The 24,071-nt window shown below is 40.4% G+C and overlaps 1 protein-coding gene across 1 annotated transcript in view; it reads right to left on the bottom strand.

The window, feature by feature from the left end:
• TDRD12 (tudor domain containing 12) overlaps window positions 1-24,071 on the bottom strand; it is a gene marked incomplete at both ends in the record, with an annotated part of 109,580 nt that overhangs the window by 80,825 nt on the left and 4,684 nt on the right. The window contains 7 exons of the mRNA XM_080703546.1: window positions 1,167-1,259; window positions 2,802-2,991; window positions 7,833-7,918; window positions 9,663-9,718; window positions 12,903-13,022; window positions 14,992-15,128; window positions 19,805-19,963. Coding sequence (XP_080559672.1) covers window positions 1,167-1,259; window positions 2,802-2,991; window positions 7,833-7,918; window positions 9,663-9,718; window positions 12,903-13,022; window positions 14,992-15,128; window positions 19,805-19,963 — 841 coding nt within the window. The remainder of the gene's footprint in view (window positions 1-1,166; window positions 1,260-2,801; window positions 2,992-7,832; window positions 7,919-9,662; window positions 9,719-12,902; window positions 13,023-14,991; window positions 15,129-19,804; window positions 19,964-24,071) is intronic.

Genomic DNA, 24,071 nt, shown 5'->3' with positions numbered 1-24,071 from the left:
GATATACATGTATCACTATAATATTCTGACTTTAATTCTTTTCAGAAGATACTACAGAGAAGTATAGGTGGGTTATATGATGGTTCTGTTCCTACCTGACAAAGCTTCAAACTGATCTTGATAGTGGTTGTACTAATTTACAATTCCATCAACAGTGTGAGAGAGTTCCTATTTCCCCACATCCTCACCAGTATTTGTTACTGTTTGTATTCTTGAAGATTGCCATTCTAACTGGAATTAGATGGAATCTCAGTGTAGCTTTGATTTGCATTTTCCCAACTGCTAGTGATGTCAGACATTTTTTCATATATTATTGGTCAACAGAACTAACAGAAGAACATTAAGTTTTGTCTTAAATGTTAATGGAAAATAATCAAGAACCTAAGATACTAAATGCAGCTTATCCATTACCACACTTGAATGCATACTACCCAGAATCCTCTGCTAAAATATCTACATTATTTAAGAATAAAAATAAACCAGTAGTGCAGTTAACAATAGTAATAATAATAGCCAACATTTACTTGTGCTGAGTGTTAAATGAATACTTATATTTAGTGTTATATGAATTCTTTTCTGTGTATGTGGTAGTGAAATTAAACTGACAGTTCAAATTTATGAAAGATCTTTGAGATGTGGAATTAAAGATTGAGTCTATCTCCCTCATGCACTGATTATCCTTAATTTTTGCACTCTACTGCTTAAAACAAAAGTCAATTATAAATGTAAATTAAATACCTAATCCATTCTTTTATTTTTCAAGACAGGATCTTGTTGTGCTGATGAGGCTGGCCTCAAACTCTTAGGTTTAAGTACCCATCCTTCTTTAGCCTCCCAAGTTAGTTGGGACTACAGCTCAAAAATGCCTGTTATATGTCTTTACATTATAGTAAACTCACCAAGTATGAACTGCAGAACAAATGATCACTTTCAGCCTCTGTATAAAAAACTGTTCCATTAAATTAAGAAGAAAGGTAAGAGAATTACCACAGCCCTTCTAAACAACCTTTATAATTCTCAGCTAGTTAAGGGGTAGGAGTATAGCTCAGTGGTAGAACATGTATGAGGCCCCAAAGCTGTATGTAAGTGGGTTTCATTCTCAGCACCCCTCAAAAAAGATACTATTTTATGCTATCTATGAAATATACCCAATTAGTAGAACTCACCAAGTACTGTAGCAGTTGGCTCTAGGTCACCGACAACACCCTTGTACATTGTATGCTGGGGAGATTGTGCCAAAACATTGAAACCATGGGAATCTGAAAGGATAAATTTCAAAATTAAAGCATGAAATAAAATGCTAAAAAAAATGTGAATTCAGCGACATACTACTTTTGCTCTTGGTTTCCCTGTAAGGTTACTAGAGCATAACAAAAGCAGTATGTGAGGAGACTAAAACCTAAAAGCAAAGAGAAACACGTTAAATTGCTTCCACAGTCTATCATTAACTCTTCTCATACTTTTATACAAAGGGTTACTGGCAATAAATAGTCCTTTAAAAATGCCTAAAACTTGCCAGGTGTGGTGGTGCACACTTTTAATCACAGCATTCAGGAGGCTGAGACCAAGGATTGTGGTTCACAGACAGCCTCAGCTACTTAGCAAGGTTCCTTGCAACTCAGTGAGACCCTGTTTCAAAAAAATAAATAAAAGCTGGGCGTGGTAGCACACGCTTGTAATCCCCGTGCTTGGGAGGCAGAGACAGGAGGATTGCACAGGTTCAAAGAAAGCAGCGCGCTCTGGCTTAGAAGACCCTGTTTCCAAATAAAAATGTAAAAATGGGTCTGGGAGTGTAGCCCGGAGGTAGAAGGGCTTCCAGGAACCAGAGTACCACTAAATAAATAAATAAATAAATAAATAAATAAATAAATAAATAAATAAATAAATACATGCATACATACATACACACTAAAAAAAATAAGGCTGGGGATGTAACTCAGAGGTACAATGGTCCTGGGTTCCACCCCCAGTAATGCAAAAAAAAAAAATGCCTTAAACTCTAAATATTCAAAACCTTACTTTGCTAAAATCTTTAATTACAAACATCTGGACTTCTTTAAATAAGCTGGGTGTGCTGTCCCATGCTTATAATCCCAGTACTTGGGAGGATGAGATGAGAGGATCGCAGATTCAAGGACAGCCTCAGGAAGTAGTGAGATTCTCATCAACATAGTGAGACCCTGTTTCAAAATAAAAATAAAATAGGTTGGGGGGATATAGCTCGGAGGTAGAATGCCCCTGGGTTCAAACCCTAAGTATAACACACACACACATACACACACACACACACACACACACACACACACACTTAAATAAGAAATTAAGAGTTTTTTCCATGCTTTCACAAAAACAAATTTTAGGGCCACAGAATCTATCATAGGCTTCTCAGAATAAAACTTTAGTTCTTAAACATCAAGTCCAAGTCCAAGTCCAGAGTCACCATTCAGGTAAAAGCTGGTACAACAACTCATATCAAAACATGAAGATTATTGTGTGTGTGTGTGTGTGTGTGTGTGTGTGTGTGTGTGTGTGTGTGTGTGTGGTGCTGGGGATGGAACCCAGAGGCTTTTTACCTTCAGGCTACACTCCCAGACCTATTTTCTATTTTATTTGGAAACAGGGTCTCACTAAGTTGCTGAGAGCCTCACTCAGTAGCTGAGGCTGGCTTCGAACCTGTGCGATCCTCCTGTCTCAGCCTCCCAAGAGCTGGGATTACAAGCGTGCGTCACCACGCCCGGCTTCACATGAAGATTATAAATAAGGTAATTTAAAAGAAACACTATTAATAAAGATCCACTCACTTTTCATTCCTTGGAAATCTTTTCTTTGCAAAAGCTCTGGCCAAAGACTAAGTGCTGGATTGAGTTTCCTAGACAAGGAAGCTGACTTTATACTGAATCTTGGCTTCTCTAAAGAATCAAAATTTTTATTCTCTTTGGGTGATACATAGCAAGCGAAGTTCTTTGCAACTAGATCATCATTAATACAAACCTGTAAAATTTTAAAATATTTAATGGATAATGAAACACATGTAGTCAATTGACTGTAAAGAAAATATTCTCAAACTTAACCCCAAATGTCAATTTTCAATAAAACTTTTATAGAACATAATTTGATCAATTCCTTTACTTCTGCTCTGATAACTGAATTAAATACTTCTCATGAACTCTAATGAGAAAACAATAAAGATCTGTAAGAAATACAAGAAGCATAGCATGCACATGTATGGGGGTGTCTGTATGTGTGCCTGTCTGAGGATTAAACCCAGGGGCATTCTACCTCCATGCTACAACCCTAACCCCTTTTTGTTTATGTATTTAGTGGTACTAGAGTTGGAACCCAGGAACATTCTACCTCCAAGTTACACCTGCAATCCTATTTTATATTTATTTTGAAACAAGGTCTTGCTGAAGCCGTCCCTCTAACCTGTGATACTCTATCTCACCCTCCCAAGTACTAGGATTAAAGAGATGCACCACCATACTGGGCTTACTTTTTGTTTTGAAGCAGGGTCTCACTAGGTTGTTGAAAATCTCACTATATTGAAAAGGTTGGCCTCAAACCTTTCATCCTCCTGTCTCAGCCTCCCATGTACAGGGATTACAGGTGTGTGCCACCATGCCTGGTAAAAGAACGTGTGTGTGTGTGTGTGTGTGTGTGTGTGTGTGTGTGTGTAGGGTTGTGTGTGTGTGTGTGTGTAGGGTTGTGTGTGTGTGTGTGTGTGTGTGTAGGGGTGTGTGTACTGGGGATTGAACTCAGAGGCATTCTACCTTCCATTTCCACTCCCAGCCCAACAGAATGGGAGATGATTTTTTGCAAACTACTTCTCCAATACAGGACTAATATCTAGAATATACAGAGAACTCAAGAAACTCAGCACTAAGAAAACAAATTCCCAATCAAAAAATGGGCAACTAAACAGACATTTCACAAAGGAAGAAATACAAATGGCCAATAAATGCATGAAAAAATGCTAAATATTATTAGCAATCAGAAAGATGCAAATTAAAACTACCCTGAGATTTCACCTAACTCCATCTAGAATAGCAACCACGCAAAACACAAACAACAAATGCTGGCAAGGATGTGGAGAAGTGGAAACTTTAATACACTGTTGGTGGGACTGCAAATTAGTGCAATCACTTAGGAAAACAGTATGGAGGATACTCAGAAGAATGGGAAGGACTTACCATATAATCCAGTAATACCACTTCTAGATATCTACCCAAAAGAACGGAAACCAAACTACCAAACTAATGCATGTGTATCTATGTTCATAACTGCACAATTCACAAATTGCCAAACTATGGGACCAGCCAAGATGTCCATCAATCAATGAATGGATTACAAAACTATGGGATATGTATACAACGGAATTTTACTCAGCCAAGAAAATTGTGTAAAGAAAAACACAATTACATCATTTACAGGGAAATGGATGGAACTGGAGGAGATTACACTAAGTGAAACTAGTTAGTCACACACACACAAAAAGAAACCAGATGTTTTCCCTAATATGTGGAAGCTAGGGAGAAAATTGGTCATAGGAGGAACTGTAGACTAAGGAGATACTATAGATGAGCAAAAAAGGAGATGGGAGGGGGGAAGAGAGAAATTCTCTAATGCACATGATGTACTTTAACAAACATATCAATGTCAATCACTATGCCATATATGAGAAGGAGGGAGGGGTGGGAATTGGGTAAGGGCTAATTGGGTGATGTGTGCATGTATGTCTCCAGCATCTTGTATCCCATTAAGATATATGACTACAATATACCAATAAAAAATTTTAAAGAATGAATCTCATTATTAAAAAATAACACAATTTCACTGAAGGGGGTAGAAAAGAAAAAACTAATCTGAGTAACTTTGAAAACAGTTTGGTTGTAATGATATGAAGAATAGAGATAAGTATCTTTTCCATAGAGATGTGCGTTAGCAATTCTGAAATTACTTTATGTAAATATTATTGCTCAAGTAAGTACACAGTAGCAAATAAGAGTGGATTTCTCATACTAAAGAAAATGTTAAGAAAAGGGCAGGCTAGAATGAACCCTATGATTTTTAGACTGAAATTAGAGGAATCGCAGCTCCTAATTCATGTACAGATGGATAGATGAGATAAAAATAAATTAGGTGTCTGCATGAGTTAGTGAAGTGCCTACATTTCCTCTTTCTGCTGAGAATATGCACAATTGGTGAAACCACAGGAGCAGTAAACACACCTTACGCCCTCATTTTTATACCTCACTAGCACTCTTTAAAAAAAGGAACCAACACCTTTTGGTAAATGGTTGATTACAAAGCTCGGGCTAGAAAATGACAAAATGATCCTGGAGCATTCTGTGATACTAGGAAGGTAAGTGTTCAAACAATGACAAGGTACACTAAAAAGACAGTATTCCCTGTTTGAAGAAATCAGGTTTGATTAGATTGTTCAGGCAATCTAAGCAAGACAATAATGACAGCAATGAATTATACCCCTCCCAAAATAAAACAACTAAAAATCTATATTAGTTTAAACTGGTAAATCCGGCATGGTGGCGGTGTAATCCCAGTACTTGGGAGGCTGACATAGGAGGATCATAGACTCACAGCCTGCCTCAGCTACTTAGCCCGGCATGGTGGCACACACTTGTAATCCCAGCATTTTGGAGGCTGAGACAGGAGGCTCGCAGTTTGCGGACAGCCTCAGCTACTTAGTGAGGCCCTTTGCAACTCAGTGAGACCCTGTTTCAAAATAAAGAATAAAATATAGGGCTGGGGGTGTAGCTCAGAGGTAGAATGCCCCTGGGTTCCATCTCCAGTACCGAAAAAAATTAAAAAATAAAATAAGAATATGAAGAATAAATAAAAATAGGGCCAGGGGTGTAGCTGAGAGGTAGGATGACCCTGGGTTCTATACACAGTGCTACACATACATACATACATATATACATAAATATATAAATACATAAATATATAAATACATAAATATATAGGTGAATAACCTAATATATGGGGAGAAGAAATAGTTTGTCACAGTAAAATTCCAATAAAAAATGTAGGATCTGGACTCATGCCTGTAATTCTAGTACTTGGGAGGCTGAGACAGGTTGGTGGCAGGTTTGAGGGCAGTGTGTAGTAATTTAGCAAGACTTTCAAAATAATAAATAAGGCTGGGGTGACAGCCTATTTATGAGGTAGAGCACCTCTGGGTTCAATTGCCAGTATCACACATATATACAGAAGAAATTATGGAAATAGGTCAATAGTATAGCAGTAACTTTTACAGGCAAGAAATAATAATGAGCCATATGTGGTGGCACACACCTATAATCCCAGTACTTGGGGATTAGGCCCTTAGTGAGACCCTGTTTCAAAATTAAATAGCTGGGAGTGTAGCCAGAGGTAGAATGCTCCTGGGCTCAACCCCAGTACCCCCTCTACACACACACAATGAATGAATGAATGAATGAATGAATGAATGAATGAATGATGGTAATAATAAGAATAATCAGCAGCAGCATTAGCTGCCTACCGCAGCTGCCACCACCACCACCACCTCCACACACACTAGGTGTGGCAGCCCATACCTATAGTATCAGTACTTGGGAGGCTGAGACAGAAGGATCACAGATTTGTGGCCAGTCTCAGCAACTTAGGCCCTCCACAATTTTGTGAAAGCATTTCAAAATAAAAAAAAATAAGATGGGCCTGGTGGCACATGCCTGTAATCCTAGTACTTGGGAGGCTGAGACAGGAGGGTTGTCAACTACTTAGTAAGACTCTCATCAACCTAGCAAGACCTTGTTTCAAAATAAAATAAAATATGCCTGAGGGTGTAGCTCAGAGGTAGAATACCCCTGGGTTCAATCCCTAGCAACAAATAAAAATAATAATAATAAATATTACTGGTCCTGGTGGTACATGTCTGTAATCCCAATATTTGGGAGTATCACAGGTTGCACAGTACTTTAGGGAGATCCCCTGCAACATAGTGATAGCCTGTTTCAGAATAAAATTTAAATTAAAACAGGGCTGAGAGTGTAGTTTGGAGGTAGAATGCTCCTGGGTTCAATCTCCATTAACACACACACACAGAGTAATTATCATGTGATTTAAAATCTGTAGGTGGAAGCCGGGTGTGGTGGCGCACACTTGTAATCCCAGCACTTGGGAGGCTGAGACAGGAGGATTGCACAGGTTCGAAGCCAGCTTCAGCTACTGAGTGAGGCTCTCAGCAACTTAGTGAGACCCTGTTTCCAAATAAAGTATAAAATAGGTCTGGGAGTATAGTCCAGAGGTAGAAAAGCCTCTGGGTTCCACCCCCCAGTACCACAAAAAAATAAATCCCTAGGTGGGGGTTAGGGCATAGCTCAGTGTCACAGTGTGTTTATGTATGTGCATTCATTACACACACTTAGCATGTGTGGGGTTCTGAGATCAATCTCCAAAGCAGCAACAACAAATTCCCTGGGCTAGTGGCTCTCTGTGGGTTCTGGGAAGCCCTAGATCTATGTCCTGTGTCCACTTCCCAAAAGGCAAAAATGCACCTTGTAGCAGATCTTGGAAAAGGCCACCAGTCAAACTATAGCAGCAAATAACCTGGGCAGAGAGGGTCATGTTCTCACACATCATGTCTACTTTCTTTCTACACTCATGGTATCTGAATTCTTAACACTGGGCCCACATTACTTACAATGACAAAATCTGTGACACTAAATGTGAAACATTTAGATAGCTTCTAAGCTGTGTGAATTAGTTTTCTGTAGTGTTTATTCGTCATTGATAAAAGTCAAAATTTAAATAATGATAAAATATTTAGAAAGTACAAATCTTTTACTTACTTTTTCATTTTTTATTGTTACATAAAGGTAAACCTCAAAAGTATCTCCTTCCACAGAACATAATTCCGCTTCCACCTGAGTAGTTGCTAAATGACAAAAACCAAAGAACAAATGAGCTGTTAGCAATCATGACCATGTCCCACCTATTAGTCTCTGCTAAGCTCCTAAGAGTACCCAGAACCATAGAGCTAGTGGCTTCCTCAAGTAGGATGGGCTCCTAGAGTAGAAGGCAGGTGGGGGAAGTGAGCAGGCCATGGAAAAGGCTCCTGACTGGAGTGAGCCACAAATCCTCTGTCCCCATCAACGGAAACCCCTGCTACCTCATACCTCCTCAGATATGCAGTCCAAATTTCCAGTCCCAATCTTTCATCTGAGCACCCCTTCTCTGTTCCAGATGTCCCACAGATTAGACTTCTTGGCTCTGTATTGGAGACTAAATAACCCAAACAGCAGGCCCATTTACGGATATTGGTTTGTTTTTGTGTGTGTGTGTGTGTGTGTGTGTGTGTGTGTGTGTGTGTGTGTTGCTGGGGAGTGACCTCAGGAACATTCTACCTCTAAGCTATGCCCTCAACCCATTTTTAGAATTTTTTGTGTGTGTGTCTGTGTGTCTGTGTGGTACTGAGGATGGAACCCAGGAGCCTTCTATCTCCGAGCTATACCTGCAGCCATTTTTTATTCTTTATTTTGAAACAGGTAGGGTCTCACTGAGTTGCAAAGGGCCTAAGTGGCTGAGGCTGTCTTCTAACTGCGACACTCCTGTCTCAGCTTCTCGAATGCTGAGATTACAAGCCTGCACCACCACACCCAGCTAAAATATTTTGTTTTGAAACAGGATCTTGTTAGGTTGCTGAGTCTTACTACATTGCCAAGGCAAGCCTTGAACCTATGATCCTCCTGTTTCAGCCTCCCAAGTATTGGAATTTCAGGTGCACAATACCATTATCTTTACACATCTGATTTCATTTCATTTCTATCAGAACCTTTTGAGATAAGTACTGTTTTTATTTTATGGGTGAGAAGACCAAGCTCAGAGATAGTTAAGTAACTTGCCCACAGCTGCATACACAGAAGGTGGTAGGCACAATTCAGCCCTGGGAGTTTGCCTCCTCCAAACCCATATTCTCATCTCCCCGCATGTTCAATGGCCTCTCAAAGGCCCGAATTTCAAAGCAAGAGACTCCCCAACCTCCTACTTCTCCCAGGTTCAAAGTTATCTGGCTTCTCCTTTACCCCGATGATGGGACAGCAAAGGAAAGGCCAGCACGCAACTAGTACCAGATGGCACCCTGGGCATCTGCACTTAACAGCAGCCAGCTCCTAGCAGTCAGCTGTCAGGATAACTGCCACAACAGTGTGTGTCTGTGACACAGAGGAAGCACACTAATAGGTAAAAACATCTCATACATCTTAAATTAACAATGATGATTGTTACACATCAAATATTCCTTGTTCACTAAAAAAGGTAGGCTTTTCATCAAATGTTAGTCTGATAAAATGCACATCAATTTGTTCTGCTGCACTGTACTCTTTAAGTAAGCCTCTTAAGAGGCAGGGGTTATTACTGAGTAGAGCTGTGTCTACATAAACAGTCCCTTTCTACTTCCAGCTGTTCATTATTAGCATCCACATTCACCCTCAACGTTTCAGGGGTACAGTCATTTGTGACACTGATGAGGAGGAAGCTCCAGGTAACTTACAGAAAGCACATGAGGAAGGAGGGCCAAAGAGTTTAACAGGCACATCTCAAACCCCCTGCTGACACGAGAGTAAACTACCATGGGTGCTGGTGGAAAGCAGGCTGCACTGAATATGATGCAGTAGCCTTACCCTTTACAATGTCCTGAAAGTACTGGACTGCCGCACTATCCCACTTTTTGGCAGGTCTGGAAGAGTAAACAGATGCAACTTCATTAAATAGAAACCTAAAGATAGTATACTAACACTGTTCAGTAAACCATTTAACACTGAATAATATGCCTAAGATACAGGTAACAGGGAGGGGGTGTTCTACTCTCAGCCCTTTTAGAGACAGGGTCTCTCCAAGTTGCTGATGCTGGCCTTGAATTTGTGATCTTCTGCCTTGCTCTCCTGAGTAGCCAAAATTACAGGTGTGTTACATTGTGCCTAGCTGATTTGATTTTTAAGAAACTTACTAATTTGTGTGTGTGTGTGTACAGCAGAACTTTAGAACCAATGTCTTTATTTTACTGCCTGTGAAAGGGGGGTTACTGGGAAATGAATCCAGGGGCATTCTACCTTCAAGCTACACCGCCAGCCCTATTTTATTTTCTGTATTGAAAAAGGTCTCACTAGGTTGCTAAGAGTCTCACTAAATCACTGAAGCAATCCTCAAGCCTGCAATCCTCCCATCTCAACCTCCCAAGTACTGGGATTACAGGCATGTGCCACCACACTCATTTTTAAGAAATGCTTTGAAATTCTTTTTTTGTGGTGCTGGAGATTGAACCCAGGGATATTGTACCTCTGAGCTACATCCCTAGGTTCTCCCTTTTTTTGTCATTTAAAAGCAGAATCTAAGTTGCTGAGGTTACCTTTGAACCTGTGATCCTCCTATCTGAGCCTCCCAAGTATTGGGGCTTACAGACATGTACCATCATGCCCAGCTGAAATTCTTGAACTAATGTGTTCAAATTCTTAGTTAAAAAACGATTTTTTGAATACTATGTCCAGGTACTGGGCCATGTATTTTATGCACATTATTTTATCTCTTTTTCAAAAGAACTCTTGAAGGATTATGGTAGCACCCCTGATAAATAAAACCAACAGAAGTATAACAATACATTTTAACCTTATGCTTTATTTTACTTTTGTTCCTGGCTCCCAAAAGCTGTTTTCTACTCCTTTTTTCGCTACTTTTCCTATGATTTCCCCCCCCTAAGCACAGGAAAAATGTAGACAGAACAAACCTATATTGATCAAATGGGAAAGGGTACAAGGGTGCTAGAGTCAGCAGAGAGAAGTAGCTGGCTTTCTTCGACTACCTCTCAGAGTACTGGTTTGGCCAGCCTGTACCACAGGCTGTACCACAGCTTCCCAAATGCTGAGATCACAAGCGTGCACCACCACGCACAGGTGCCAACCTGTGCTGGACACCACTCAGGATCTCTGACACAGGGAGCCTGTGTTCTGGGTGGAAGATAAGATTTGTCACAGGAAATCTGGGCTAATGGTGTTGGTAAGAAGATGCCAAGGCACTGGGTACAGTCATCTCCACAGGGGTCTGTCACGAGTCTGCACTGGCACAGGTGGTAGCAACACTTAAGAATGCAGGTGTTCACTTCCAGAGCTTATACTTGTAAAACAAACAAAAATAGGGGGTGCTCTCTTCACCTATGTATTTTACATGGATATGCCAAATGGCTTGGGAATAATATAGCTAGCTAGCTATCAGGATGGAAATGGCTGCCAGGAGTGGTGGTGCACGCTTGTAGTCCCAGCATTCTCCCTACTGAAAAAAAAATATATATGGAAATGGTTGGTAGCACACACTTGTAATCCCAGCATTTGGGAGGCTGAGATAGGAGGATCCAAGTTCACGGCCAGCCTCAGCTACTTAGTGAGGCTGTGTGCAACCAAGTAAGACCCTGTTTCAAAATAAACAATGAAAACTATGGCTGGGGGTGTAGCTCAGAGGTAGAATGTCCCTGGGTTTAACCCCCAGTACCACACAAAAAAAGAAAAAGATGGAAATGGTTAAATACAGGTATGATAATTATATTCCTCCATGAAACTGAAAGGAAACTAAAAGGAAATGTACAAGTATTGACAAAGAACTTCAAAACACATTCTTAGATTAAATGTGCAGTCAGGCAGTGGCACACATCTATAATCCCAGTACTTGGGAGGCTGAGATAGGAGGATTACAGGTTTGAAGGCAGCCTCAGCAACCTAGTAAGACCATTTCAAAGAACAACAACAAAAAAAAGACAAGTGTGGTGGCACACACTTGTAATCTCAGTACTTGGGAGGCTAAGACAAGAGGATCTCTGGTTCATGGCCAGCCTCAGCTACTTAGAGAGGCCCTCTGTAACTTAGTGAGATCCTGTTTCAAAAATAAAGAATAAAAAATAGGGCTAGGGGTATAGCTCAGAGGAAGAATGCCTCTGGGATCAATCCCCATTACTAAAAAGCAAGCAAGCAAGGAGGAAGGAAGGAAGGAAAGAAAAAAAGGCGGGTGGCTGGGGGTGCAGGTTGAAGGGTGAATGTCCCTGGGTTCAATTCCCAGTAACAAAAAAAAAGTCACTTTTGCAAATAAGACAGTATATTTTAATTTTCACTAGAAATTCCATGCAGATAAAATGAATATAAAACCACTGGCAAAGGTTTGAAAGTTCAGAGCCTTAACAGGCCACAAGGCTACCTAGGAAGAAAACTACCTAAGAGGAAAGCAATAAACTATTTTTTTTTTTTTTTTTTTTTGGTGGTACTGGGGTTCCTGGAAGCCCTTCTACCTCCGGGCTACACTCCCAGACCTATTTTTACATTTTTATTTGGAAACAGGGTCTCCTAAGCCAGCGCGCACAGCTGGCTTCGAACCTGCGCGATCCTCCTGTCTCTGCCTCCCAAGCGCGGGGATTACAAGCATGCGCCACCACGCCTGGCCTAAACTATTTTATTTTTGAGACAGGGTCTCATTATACTGGCCAGGCTGGCCTTGAATTCCTGAGCTCAAGAGCTCTTCCTGCCTCAGTATCTCAAGCACCTGGGATCACAAGTATGGGCCACAGAACTCAGCTAATAAACTTTTCTTTTAATGGTCCATGATCCCATGTTTTATGATTTTCTTTACACATAACTTACTATTAAAAGTGTTTAAAAGACAAAAAGCATAGAGATCAAGTCCTCTTCCAACCCCTGCTCTGAATAGGGAGCTGCCCAAGGCTTCTGTTGTACAGCCAGGTGTGAAAGACACTTTAGAGCTGCTTCCTGCAGAACAAAGGCCTGTGCAATTGCTCAGCACTCCAGCAAAAGAATGACTAAATAAACATCCTGCACTCAACTTTAAGTCTTCTCCATGATTTAACCTACTGGAGGAGTTATACTTACACAATCTCAGCATTGTCTTCACAGAAGTCAATGTGTAAAGTAACAGGTTTTATGCAATGCAGTTTGAATTTTTTGGCTCTATATGGAAGCTGCATAAAGGACTCTACTGCAACTCGAATGCTTCAAAGCAAAACAGAGACAGTTCCATTATAAACAAAAATTGTACATAACATTCTTTCAAAGTATGCCTACACAATTTATATACTTAATGTAAAAGAAATACCCTAATGTACATAATGTACATTCACAAACATGAGAAGGAGGGGGAGGCAATGGACTGGAAATTGGGGATTAAATGAGCAATGTGTATATGTATGCCTTTCTACAATCTTGTATTCCATTAAGATATATGACTACAGCCGGGTGTGGTGGCGCATGCTTGTCATCCCAGCATTCAAGAGGCTGAGACTGGAGGATCATGGTTCACAGACAGCTTCATCTACTTAGTGAGGCCCTCCACAACTTAGTGAGACCTTGTTCAAAATAAAGAATAAAAAAACAAGGCAAGGAGTGTATCTCAGAGATCAAATACCCCTGGGTTCCACCTTCAGACCCCCCCAAAATAAAATTTGTATGACTACAATGAACCAATAAAAAAAGCAAAATTTATAAAATGCTAAAACTGAGCAAGAGTTTATGTAACAGAATTATGTAATCATCCTTTAATAACTCACTGTAATATATAACTCAAATTAAAAAATGAGTGTTCCTTTATGAAAAAGGTAAAAAAAAAAACTCTTATTTTTAAAAGATATATAAGCCTGGCATGGTGGTGCACGCTTATAATCCCTGCACACTTGGGAGGCAGAGACAGGAGGATTATGCAGGCTTGAAGCCAGCCGCGCTGGCTTAAGAGACCCTGTTTCCAAATAAAAAGTATAAAATAGGTCTGGCAGTGCAGCCCGGAGGTAGAAGGGTTTCTAGGAACGCCAGTACCACCAAAAAAAAAAAAAAGCTGGACGTGTTGGTACACCCTCGTAATCCCAGCATTCGGGAGGCTGAGACCTGAGGATCCTGGTTCGTGGACAGCCTCAGCTACTTAGTGAGGCCCTCTGCAACTCAGTGAGACCCGGTTTCAAAATAAATAATAAAAAATAGGGCAGGGGGTGTAGCTCGGAGGTTGAATGCCCCTGGGTTCCATCCCCAGACCCACCAAAAAAAAAAAAAAAGAGATATAAAACATAAAATTAAACATATGAATAAAGTACCCAGTTCTGTTTAAATAGATGTATACATTGTGTAATATTTAAGTTATGCATATTTATCTCCTTAGTTATTTCATTATGGTGAATACTGTCATAATCTTTTTACAGACCACTTTTCCTAAATATCTTAGTTATTATATTTTCTCATAATCACTTTCAGAAAATAATGGCAATCTTTATAATTGCTGTGCCTCTAATGTTTTTCTGGTTCTCAATATGTTGAATAGAATACCCAGAACAATGTTCAGTTATAGTAGTGACATGTTCTTGACTTCTTTTTTCTTTTTCAGTACTGGGGATGGAACCCAGGGGCATTCTACCTCCGAGCTACACCCCCAACCCTATTTTTTATTCTTTATTTTGAAACAGGGTCTCACTAAGTTGCAGAGGGCTTCATTAAGTAGCTGAAGCTGGTCACGAACCCTGATCCTCCTGTCTCAGCCTGCCAAATGCAGGGATTACAAGCATGCACCACCACGCCCGGTGTGACTTCTGATTTTCAAGCTAACGCTTTCTGGAATTGCAACCATGAAAATTTTGCTGATATATACATTTAACATATTATAGACTACTATGAAAAAAATTGACTTTCTCGTTTTTTTTTTTTTCTTTTTGTGGTACTGTGAGTGGAACCCAAGGGCCTTTCTTCCTCTGAGCTATACTCCCAGACCTCTTTTATACTTTTTTAAAAACAGGGTCTCCCTAAGTTGCTGAGAGCCTCACTAAGTAGCAGAGGCTGGTTTTGAATCTGTGCGATCCTCATGTCTCAGCCTCCCAAGTGCTGGGATTACAAGTGTGTGCCACCATGCCCGGCGACTTTCTCCTTTAAAACTGACATTTCTCTCCTTAAAAAGAGTATTAATGTAAAATCAATGTATACATACTTTTTAGATTTTACTGGAATGTACTTGGCAAAATCCACAAGGAAACACTGTGCCAGGTAGTGGTCTGCTGAAGATACAATTGACTTAATAATAGCCCTGCACCAGCACTTCAACTCCTGACAATAAACCACACAGACCTACAAAATAAAAAGGAAGGGTTTAGTTTTTTTGGTGTGTGTGTGAGGGGAGGGAGTACGGTACTTGAGATTGAACCCAGAGGCATTCTACCCCCTGATCAACACCCTCAGCTCTATTTTATTTATTTTGAAACAGTGTCTCACTAAGTTGTGGAGGGCATTGCTATGTTGCTGAGGCTGGCTGCAAACCTGCGATCGCTCCTCCTGGATCCATCCTCCTGTCTCCGCCTCCAAAGTACTGGGATTATAAGCATGCATCATCTCACCTGGATGAGTCTTATAATGAGAATTAAAAGGTCTTCTCAAAACCATCTCAGCTCATCTTTTACCTTACAGAAGATGGCTGGGATGCTAGACCTAACAGAGCTAAACACTGCCTGCCAGAAGAGAAACTGAGGGAAGAACACAGGTAACTGAGTCTTGCCATGTTGCTGAGGCTGACCTTGAACCTATGAGCCCCCTGTCTCCGCCTCCCAAGTACTGAGATTGCAGCCATGTGACACCTGGCTTCACTGTTTTTCTTACTACAGTAGTCCCCCTTATCCAGTTTTAGTTACTCACAGTTAACTTCAGTCTAAAAATATTAGTGAAAATTTTCACAAACTGTTCACAAGTTTTCAATTGTGTTCTGTTCTGAACAGTGTGACAAAATCTCACACCACCTTGGTCCATCCAACCTAGAACCTGTTGGACATGGTGGTGTGTGCCTACGATCCCTCTGGGATCACAAGCTCAAGGCCAGCCTTGGCAGCTTAGCAAGACCATATCACAAAACAAAAAATAAAAAGAGCAAAGGATGTATCTCAAAAGTAGAGTGACCCTGGGCTCAATCCTCAGTACTGCAAAGAAAAACAGATTATGAATTATCCCTTTGTCTAGCATATTCATACTGCACACTCTACCTGCCATTTAGTCACTCAGCAACTGTGTCAGTTATCAAAAAAGATGTCGAAGTACTGTGGGTGCTTGTGTTTAAGTAACCCTTACTTATTTCACTTAACAATGACCCCAAGGTGCAAACTTTTATTCAAATATAGTTATAATTTTTCTACTTTATTGTTACTCTCACACCATGTCTAACCTATAAATTAAACTTTAGAGTAAGTATAAACTTAAATGAAAAATCATAGCATATATAGAGTTCAGGCCACTGAGAATCTTACAACATGTCCTCTACAGGTAAGGGGACTACTATGAAATCATTTGGACTCTGTATCTAAGGAAAACTTAAAATAAAATAAAAAGACAAGTTTTTTGGTACTGGGGACTGAACCCAGAAGCATTCTACCATTCATGTTATACCACCAAGCCCTTTAAAAAAAAATACTATCCTAAAGTTGGGGTGGCACACACCTATAATTCCAGTACTTGGGAGGCTAAACTAGGAGTATCGTAGATTCAAAGCCAGCCTCAGCTACTCAGCAAGACAGTTTCCAAATAAAAAATAAAATAGGAATATGTGTGTAATTCAGAGGCAGAATGCCCAAGGTTCAATCTCTAGCACAACAACAACAAAAAAATTATTTTGAAACAGGGTCTCCCTAAATTGCTGAGGGCCTCACTGAATTGCTGAGGCTGTCCTCGAACTTATGATCTTCCTGTTTCAGCCTTCCAAGGGCAGGAATCACAGGAGTGCACCACCACACCTGGATTAAAAGCAGTTTCAATTTGCATTTTTCTGATGTTTAAAAATGTTGAACATTTTTAGCCAGGCGTGGTGGCACACGCTTGTAATCCCCGTGCTTGGGAGGTGGAGACAGGAGGATCACACTGGTTTGAAGCCAGCCTCGCTGGCTTAAGAGACCCTGTTTCCAAAAATTAAAAAGTATAAAATAGGTCTGGGAGTGTAGCTGGAGGTAGAAGGGCTTCCAGGAACCCAAGTACTACCAATAAATAAATAAATAAATAAATAAATAAATAAATAAATAAATAAATATTGAACATTTTTAAATAAACATTTGGATTATTGGCCATTCAAACTATATATATATATATATATATATACACACACACACACACACACACACACACACACACACACACACACACATAGAATATTATTCAGCCATAAAAAAGAACAAACTCATGTCATTTGTAGGAAAACAGATGAAACTGACAAATCAACAAATCAGACTCAAGGTAGGTATGGTGGTACATGTTTGTTAACTCAGTACTTGGGAGGCTGAGACAAAAGAATCTCCAGTTTGCAGCCAGCTTCAGCAACTTACTGAGGCCCTCCACAACTTAGTGAGACCCTATTTCAAAGTAAAAAATAAAACAGAACTGGAGGTGTAGCTCAGAGAGAGAATGCCCCTGGGTTCAATCCCCAGTAACAACACACACACACCCCTAAGAATCACATTTCCACTATTTGCAATCTAGGGGGAAAAGACAACATGAAAGTAACAGGGAGCCAAGCACAGCAGTGCACACCTGTAATCCCTCCCAGTACTTGGGAGTTGAGACAGGAGGATCATAGGTTCAAAGTCAGCCTCAGAACTCAGTGAGACTGTTTCAAAATAAAAAATAAAATGGGGCTGGGGGTGTAGCTCAGAAGTAGAATGTCCCTGAGTTCCATCCCCAGTAGCATATATACACACAAAAAAGGTAAAACTATGTAATTTGTGAGTACAAATATGCTAAAATGAAACCTGTAATTAAAATATTAAAATGTACTAAAAGAAAGAGAAGAGGGAGGAAGAAGGAGGCTAGGGATCTAGTTCAGCTGTAGAATTCTTGCCTAACCTGTACCCTCTAAGACCCTGGGTTCCATCCCTAGCATGAAAACAAAAAGTCTGAAATCTATTCTCTATTGGTAAAGAGAAAAAAAGGAGAAGAAAAGGTAGCAGTGATTCAAAATGAGGAAGAAGGGAAACAGAGATGGTCCTGAGAAATCTGCCCTATTCCCAAGTCTCCCTGCCCTAAAAAAAAAAAAAAAAAAAAAAAGAAAGAAAGAAAGAAAAAGAAAAAGAAAAAGAAAACCACCACTGTCTGCAGCCACTGTAATCCCAGTGGCTTGGGAGGCTGAGACAGGAGGATCACAGGTTCAAGACCAATCTCAGCACCTTAGCAAAACCCTATTTCAAAATAAAAAATTAGCCGGGCATAGTGGTGCATGCTTGTAATTCAGTACTTGGGATGCTGAGACAGGAAGATTACAGGTGCATGGCCAGCCTCAGCTACTTAGGGAAGCCCTTTACAACTTAATGAGACCCTGTTTCAAAATAAAGAATAAAAAATAGGGCTGGAGGTGTAGTTCAGAGGTAGAATGCCCAGGGTTCAATTTCCAGTGCCACCAAAAATATTTAAAGAAAGAAAAAATAATAATAATAAATAAAATAGGACCGGGATGTACTTCAATTCTGATCCTTAATTTGAATGGTTATCTTGTGGGTCGGTGGGAACTGATTCCCTGGGGCCCACTAGTCTCTCACCTTCTGTTCACATCTCCCACCCTCCTTATATGAGGCCGCACGAGGCGATGCAGATGGCCTTTTGTACCCTTCCTGTTCCCAGGTCCTCTGCCCTGCCTCACTAGGACTACTGTTAGCCAAAAGTAGAAATAGCTAAGCACAAGTCCTTATGCTAAAAACTGATAAGGGAAAAAAAATCAAGCAATTTTTTATGACATGAACCATATTATATTTGGGGGTAATGAATTAGTCTTACTAAAAAAGGAAAGTTCTACACACAATTTGAGCTCATGAGTGCAGAAGAAAGAAATCACTGTGTCTGAACATGAATGAAAGCTAATTCACAGTGGTCACTATTGAATGGTGAAACCATTATGTAGAATACTGAAAGGTGAGGCCAGAGGGAGGGATCAGGTCATCACCACCTGACTCTTAGCACCACACAAATGCTATTATCTCCCAATCAAAGAACATTAAGTTCTTGGGAAAAAAAATTTTAATGACCCCAATCTAGCCATATCTGTATATTTAGCAGTGCTTAACTATCAATCCACAGAAAATACAGAAGGAATATAAAAAATATATAGGGAAAAGTTAGACCATCACCAACCAGGAGAAAGGCAATAGGCGACTCAAAATGCAAAATATTTTAGAGGAAATAGTATATTTCTTCAATGAACCAAGGGCATGAAAAAAATTTTTTAATTATGTTACTGATGATTTGGGAGAGAAAAGAATTCAAATATTTTCTAGTTTTTATCACAAAGAGCTTAAAAATATTTTCCCATCATACGACTGCAAAAATTTTAACTCCTGAAAAATGTTGACTTGTCAAAAGAATCAGACAGTGGACAACGGGAGATGGACTGCGATGTGGAATAGGAAAAATAAAGAAGCATGTGTTGGCTGAAGTCATGAGAAACCAAAAAGGAGGAGTTAGCCGTAGACTGCAAACTCCCTATGCTCTGCTACAATCTCTCCATCTGCCCTGGATCTAGAATATTCTCCTGGTGCCCAGCCCCAAGAGTACACCTGGATTTAGAAGACATGTCATTTTCCTACTGCCTCACACAAAAATTACACAACAACCATCCCTGTTCCATGACTAGCCTGAATTTTGTGCAGCCTAAAAATCCTAATACTAGGCAATAATTACAAGCAACTTAGATGTTACAAAAGATTCCATCACCTCTGCTGCCCAAATATTTTACATTTCAATTAGTGTTTTAAAAAATAGTGATTAAAACACATTTAGATACATACCTGCCCTTCTTCCAATACTGATGGTTTTATTTCAATATCTTGACACATACTGTTATAGAAGTCATTCATGTCACTATATAGTTTTTGATAGTCAACTTCATGGTCTAAAAAGGGACTGCATCCTTTTATAATAACCCAGAAGCAACCTGGATCTTCTATCTGTAAAAATTTAAAAGATAAAAAATATGCATGGTTTAAAAGTAGAACAATAAAATAATAAACCTTAGAATCATGATTTCTATTTAAGTGACCCAACAAATTCTTGACAAGTGCTTGTGTCTTAAATGGTGAGATCAAAGAAAAAATTCTAAATATGTCATAAATAACATGTAATTCTCAATTATTGACTGTAACTCAAAGAGCAAAGGAGTCCTCAATCTCATGTGTTTTGAAAATACCCACAAGATAGGTTTGCAGCCAGACTCAGCTACTTAGTGAGGCCATTTGCAACTTAGTCAAACCCTATTTCAAAGAGCTAGGGGTGTAGCTTGGAGGTAAAATGCCCCTGGGTTCAATCCCCAGCAACACACACACACACACACACACACACACACACACACACACACACACAGACAGAGAGAGAAATACCCAAAATATGCACAAGCAAGAATCAGAAAAATATTTTAATACTATGGTTTTTATAAGGAAAAAATAAGGATTTATGCCTCAGCAACTCAGACACTGTTTAGAAATTAAAAATTAAAATAAAGCCAAAAGCCAGGCGTGGTGGTGCATGCCTCTAATCCTAGTTTTTGGAAGACTAAGACAGGAAGGAGATTTGCAGGTTCAAAGCCAGCCTCAGCAACTTAGCAAAACTTTTGGCAACTTAGTGAGATTCTGTTTCCAAGTAAGAAATAAGAGCCAGGCATGGTGGTGCACACTTGTAAACCCAGTACTTAGGAGATTGAGACAGGAGGATTAAAGATTTAAGACCAGCCTCAGCAACTCAGTGAGACCTTGTTTCAAAGTAAAGGATAAAAAAACAGGGCTGGGGTGAAGCTCAGAGGTAGAATGCCCCAGAGTTCTATCTCCAATAACACACACTCATAACACAGGCACCAGACATGGTGGCACACATTTGTAATCCCAGTACTTAGGAGGCTGAGACAAGAGGAACACAGGTTTGCATCCAGCGTTAGCTACTTAGTGAGGCCCTCTGCAACTTAGTGAGACCCTGTTTCAAAATAAAGAATAAAAAACCAGACTGGGGGTATAGTTAAAACGTAGAATGCGGCCGGGCGTGGTGGCGCACGCTTGTAATCCCCGCGCTTGGGAGGCAGAGACAGGAGGATCACGCAGGTTCGAAGCCAGCCGCGCTGGCGTAAGAGACCCTGTTTCAAAAATATAAAAATAGGTCTGGGAGTGTAGCCCGGAGGTAGAAGGGCTTCCAGGAACCCCAGTACCACCACCAAAAAAAAAAAAAAACGTAGAATGCCCCTGGGTTCAATCCCCGTACCACAAAGTGGAAAAAAAAAAAAAAAGGGCTGAGGGTATGGAGGATGTAACTCAGAGATAAAGCACCTCTAGGTTCAATAACAAGTACCACAAAAAAGAAAAAAATATATATGTGTATGTATCTGCTCACATTAAAAAAATGACAGATAAAACAAATATAAACTATTAATATGAGGGAAAGGAAAAATTGAAAGAATTAAAGTGAAACAGACCTCTCTATCTTGTTATATATTATTATTAGAAACCATGATTATCCATGTTAGAGATAAGACAAAAATATAAAGTTCATTATATAGAGGGTACTGAGAATTGGTGTAGCTCTGAGGGAGAATGTCCCTGGGTTCAATCCTCAGAACAAAAAAAAAAAAAAAAAAAAAAAAAAAGGCCTAAGAGCAATGACATCCTAAGTTTGTGGGTCCAAGGACAGGCATTTTCTTTCTACTTTTCTTAGTGTTAAAACATTTTATAGTAAATAATTGGAAAAATGACAGTGGTCAGTGGTCATTCTGATTCTGGTAATGGCAACTGCATGGTTCATATGCCACCTGCAGGTAACAAGTATAAACCCATGAAAAAAATACATTTTTTTGATACTGGGATTGAACCCAGGAACTTTCTAGCTCTGAGCTACACCTCCAGCCCTTTTGTTTTTGAAACAGGGTCTCACAGTGGCTGAGAGTCTTGCTAAGTTGCTGAGAATGACTTTGAACTTGTGAGCCTCCTGTCTCAGCATCCCAAGTACTGGAATTACAGGCCTGTGCCACCATACCCAGCCCCAAAGTTAACTTTGTGTGTGTGGGGGGGGGGTGGGTGTGAGGGTACTGGGAACTGAATCCAGGGGAATTCTACCTCTGAGCTACATCCCTGGCCCTTCTTTGTGTGTGTGTGTGTGTGTGTGTGTGTGTGTGTGGTACTGAGGATAGAACCCAGGGGCATTCTACCTTCAAGCTACACCTCCAGCCCTATTTTTAATTCTTTATTTTGAAACAGGGTCTCACTGAGTTGCAAAGGGCCTAAGTAGCTGAGGTTGTCTGCAAACCATGATCCTCCTGTCTCAGCTCCTAAATGCTGGGATTACAAGCATGTACCACCACACCCGGCCTATTTTAATTTTTGAAACAGGGTCTCACTAGGTTGATGAGAGTCTTACTATTTGCTGAGGCTGTCCTTAAATCTGTGATCTCCTGCCTTAGCCTTAGTACCAGGATTACAAGTATGCATCACACACCTGGTTCAAAGTAATTACTTAAAGGCACTGAAGAGCTGCACAAACCAGGCAGAACCTGGAGGAGATCCAATCTCTAAAAGAAGAAAATTTCAGAGTGAGATCCAGGTTTCCACAGCTTTTTCCCTAAGTAATCCCCCATCTCCTACCTCCATCTCCCCAGCTCATGTGGAATGGAGCTGTTATCCCTTGAGCAGAAATCCACAGTATCTGTGGCTTAAAAAACCAGAAGACAGAGTTTTAGAATTGCCAGAGCAGCTAAAAACTAAGGGGAGAAAATCAGAGAGGGAGTATCAAAGATGGGGAGCTTCAAAGTCTGTAATATGAAGCCCTCTCACATCTTCCACATGCCCTGGACACCAAGGTGTCCTGAGAAGACTCACAACTGGAAAGCTGGAAGACCGTGTTAGCTGACATCCATGAGAAACACAGAATCCTGGGCACATAACAATGCCATCAAATCTTTGCATCAAAGACAACCGAATTCTACCAAGACTTATGGGATACAAAATAATATCCCCAGGATGACTGTGGTTTCCCATCAAAATGCTGCCTGAGAAAGTTCAGTGTTGCTAGGAGTACTCAGTATGTGTCCTAGCCAGCCCCTCACCTTCCTTTTTCAGAGCACTTACTGAAAAGGACTTTGTATTATGAATACATATCTACGACACGTGTGTGTGTGTGTGTGTGTGTGTGTGTGTGTGTGTGTAGTACTGAGGATGGAATCCAGGGACATTCTACTTCTGAGCTATACCCCCAGCCCTATTTTTATTCTTTATTTTGAAACAGGGTCGCATTGAGTTGCAAAGGGCCTAAGTAGCTGAGGCTGTCCGTGAACTGCTATCCTCCAGTCTCAGCCTCCCAAATGCTAGAATTACAAGCATGTGCCACTATGCCTAGCTCTACAACTCTTGAGAGTATCTTTCTCAATAACCTGAAAGTCAAGCCAGGCGTGGTGGCACACACTTGTTATCCCAGCATTCGGGAGGCAAGACCGGAGGATTGTGGTTTGCAGACAGCCTCAGCTACTTAGTGAGGCCTTCCACAATTTAGTGAGACCCTTTTTCAAAGTAAAAAATAAAAAAAAGGGCAGGGAGTGTAGCTTGGAGGTTGAATGTCCCTGGGTTCCATCCCCAGACCCGCAAAGAAAAAAAATCTGAAAGTCATTCCTCAGAGATGTTATCACCAGGAAAAACGGGGCTTCCACCTCCAAGTCTCTATGGGAAAACAGAAACCTAAGTTCTTTAAATTCATTTAGCAGATATAGCTGGCCTAACCCTGACCAAACCTTCATGATTTTTCACTTAAGCCCAGCATCCATTCTCTAAAACCTACTCACTTCTACACAAATGGCAATGGAGCTTAGTTCTTTCCCCTACTATTTAAAGGTTGGTGAGTAAAAATCTACATTCACCACTCGTGTCAGGGTTTATCTTTGTCATCCATCGCAAGAAAGTGCAGTTTGGAGTAAGAGTAATGCCAAGTTATAGAGGCTTAGCACCTCCTGCTCTCTACAGAAGCTCTGAAGTCTGATGCTTCAAAAGACCAGCCAGGCATGGTGGTGCATGCTTGTAAAGCCAGTACATG

The sequence above is a fragment of the Muscardinus avellanarius genome (genome assembly GCF_963383645.1).
Source record: "Muscardinus avellanarius genome assembly, chromosome: 10".
Lineage (NCBI taxonomy): Eukaryota > Metazoa > Chordata > Mammalia > Rodentia > Gliridae > Muscardinus > Muscardinus avellanarius.
This window is presented reverse-complemented; position numbering and strand designations above follow the sequence as displayed.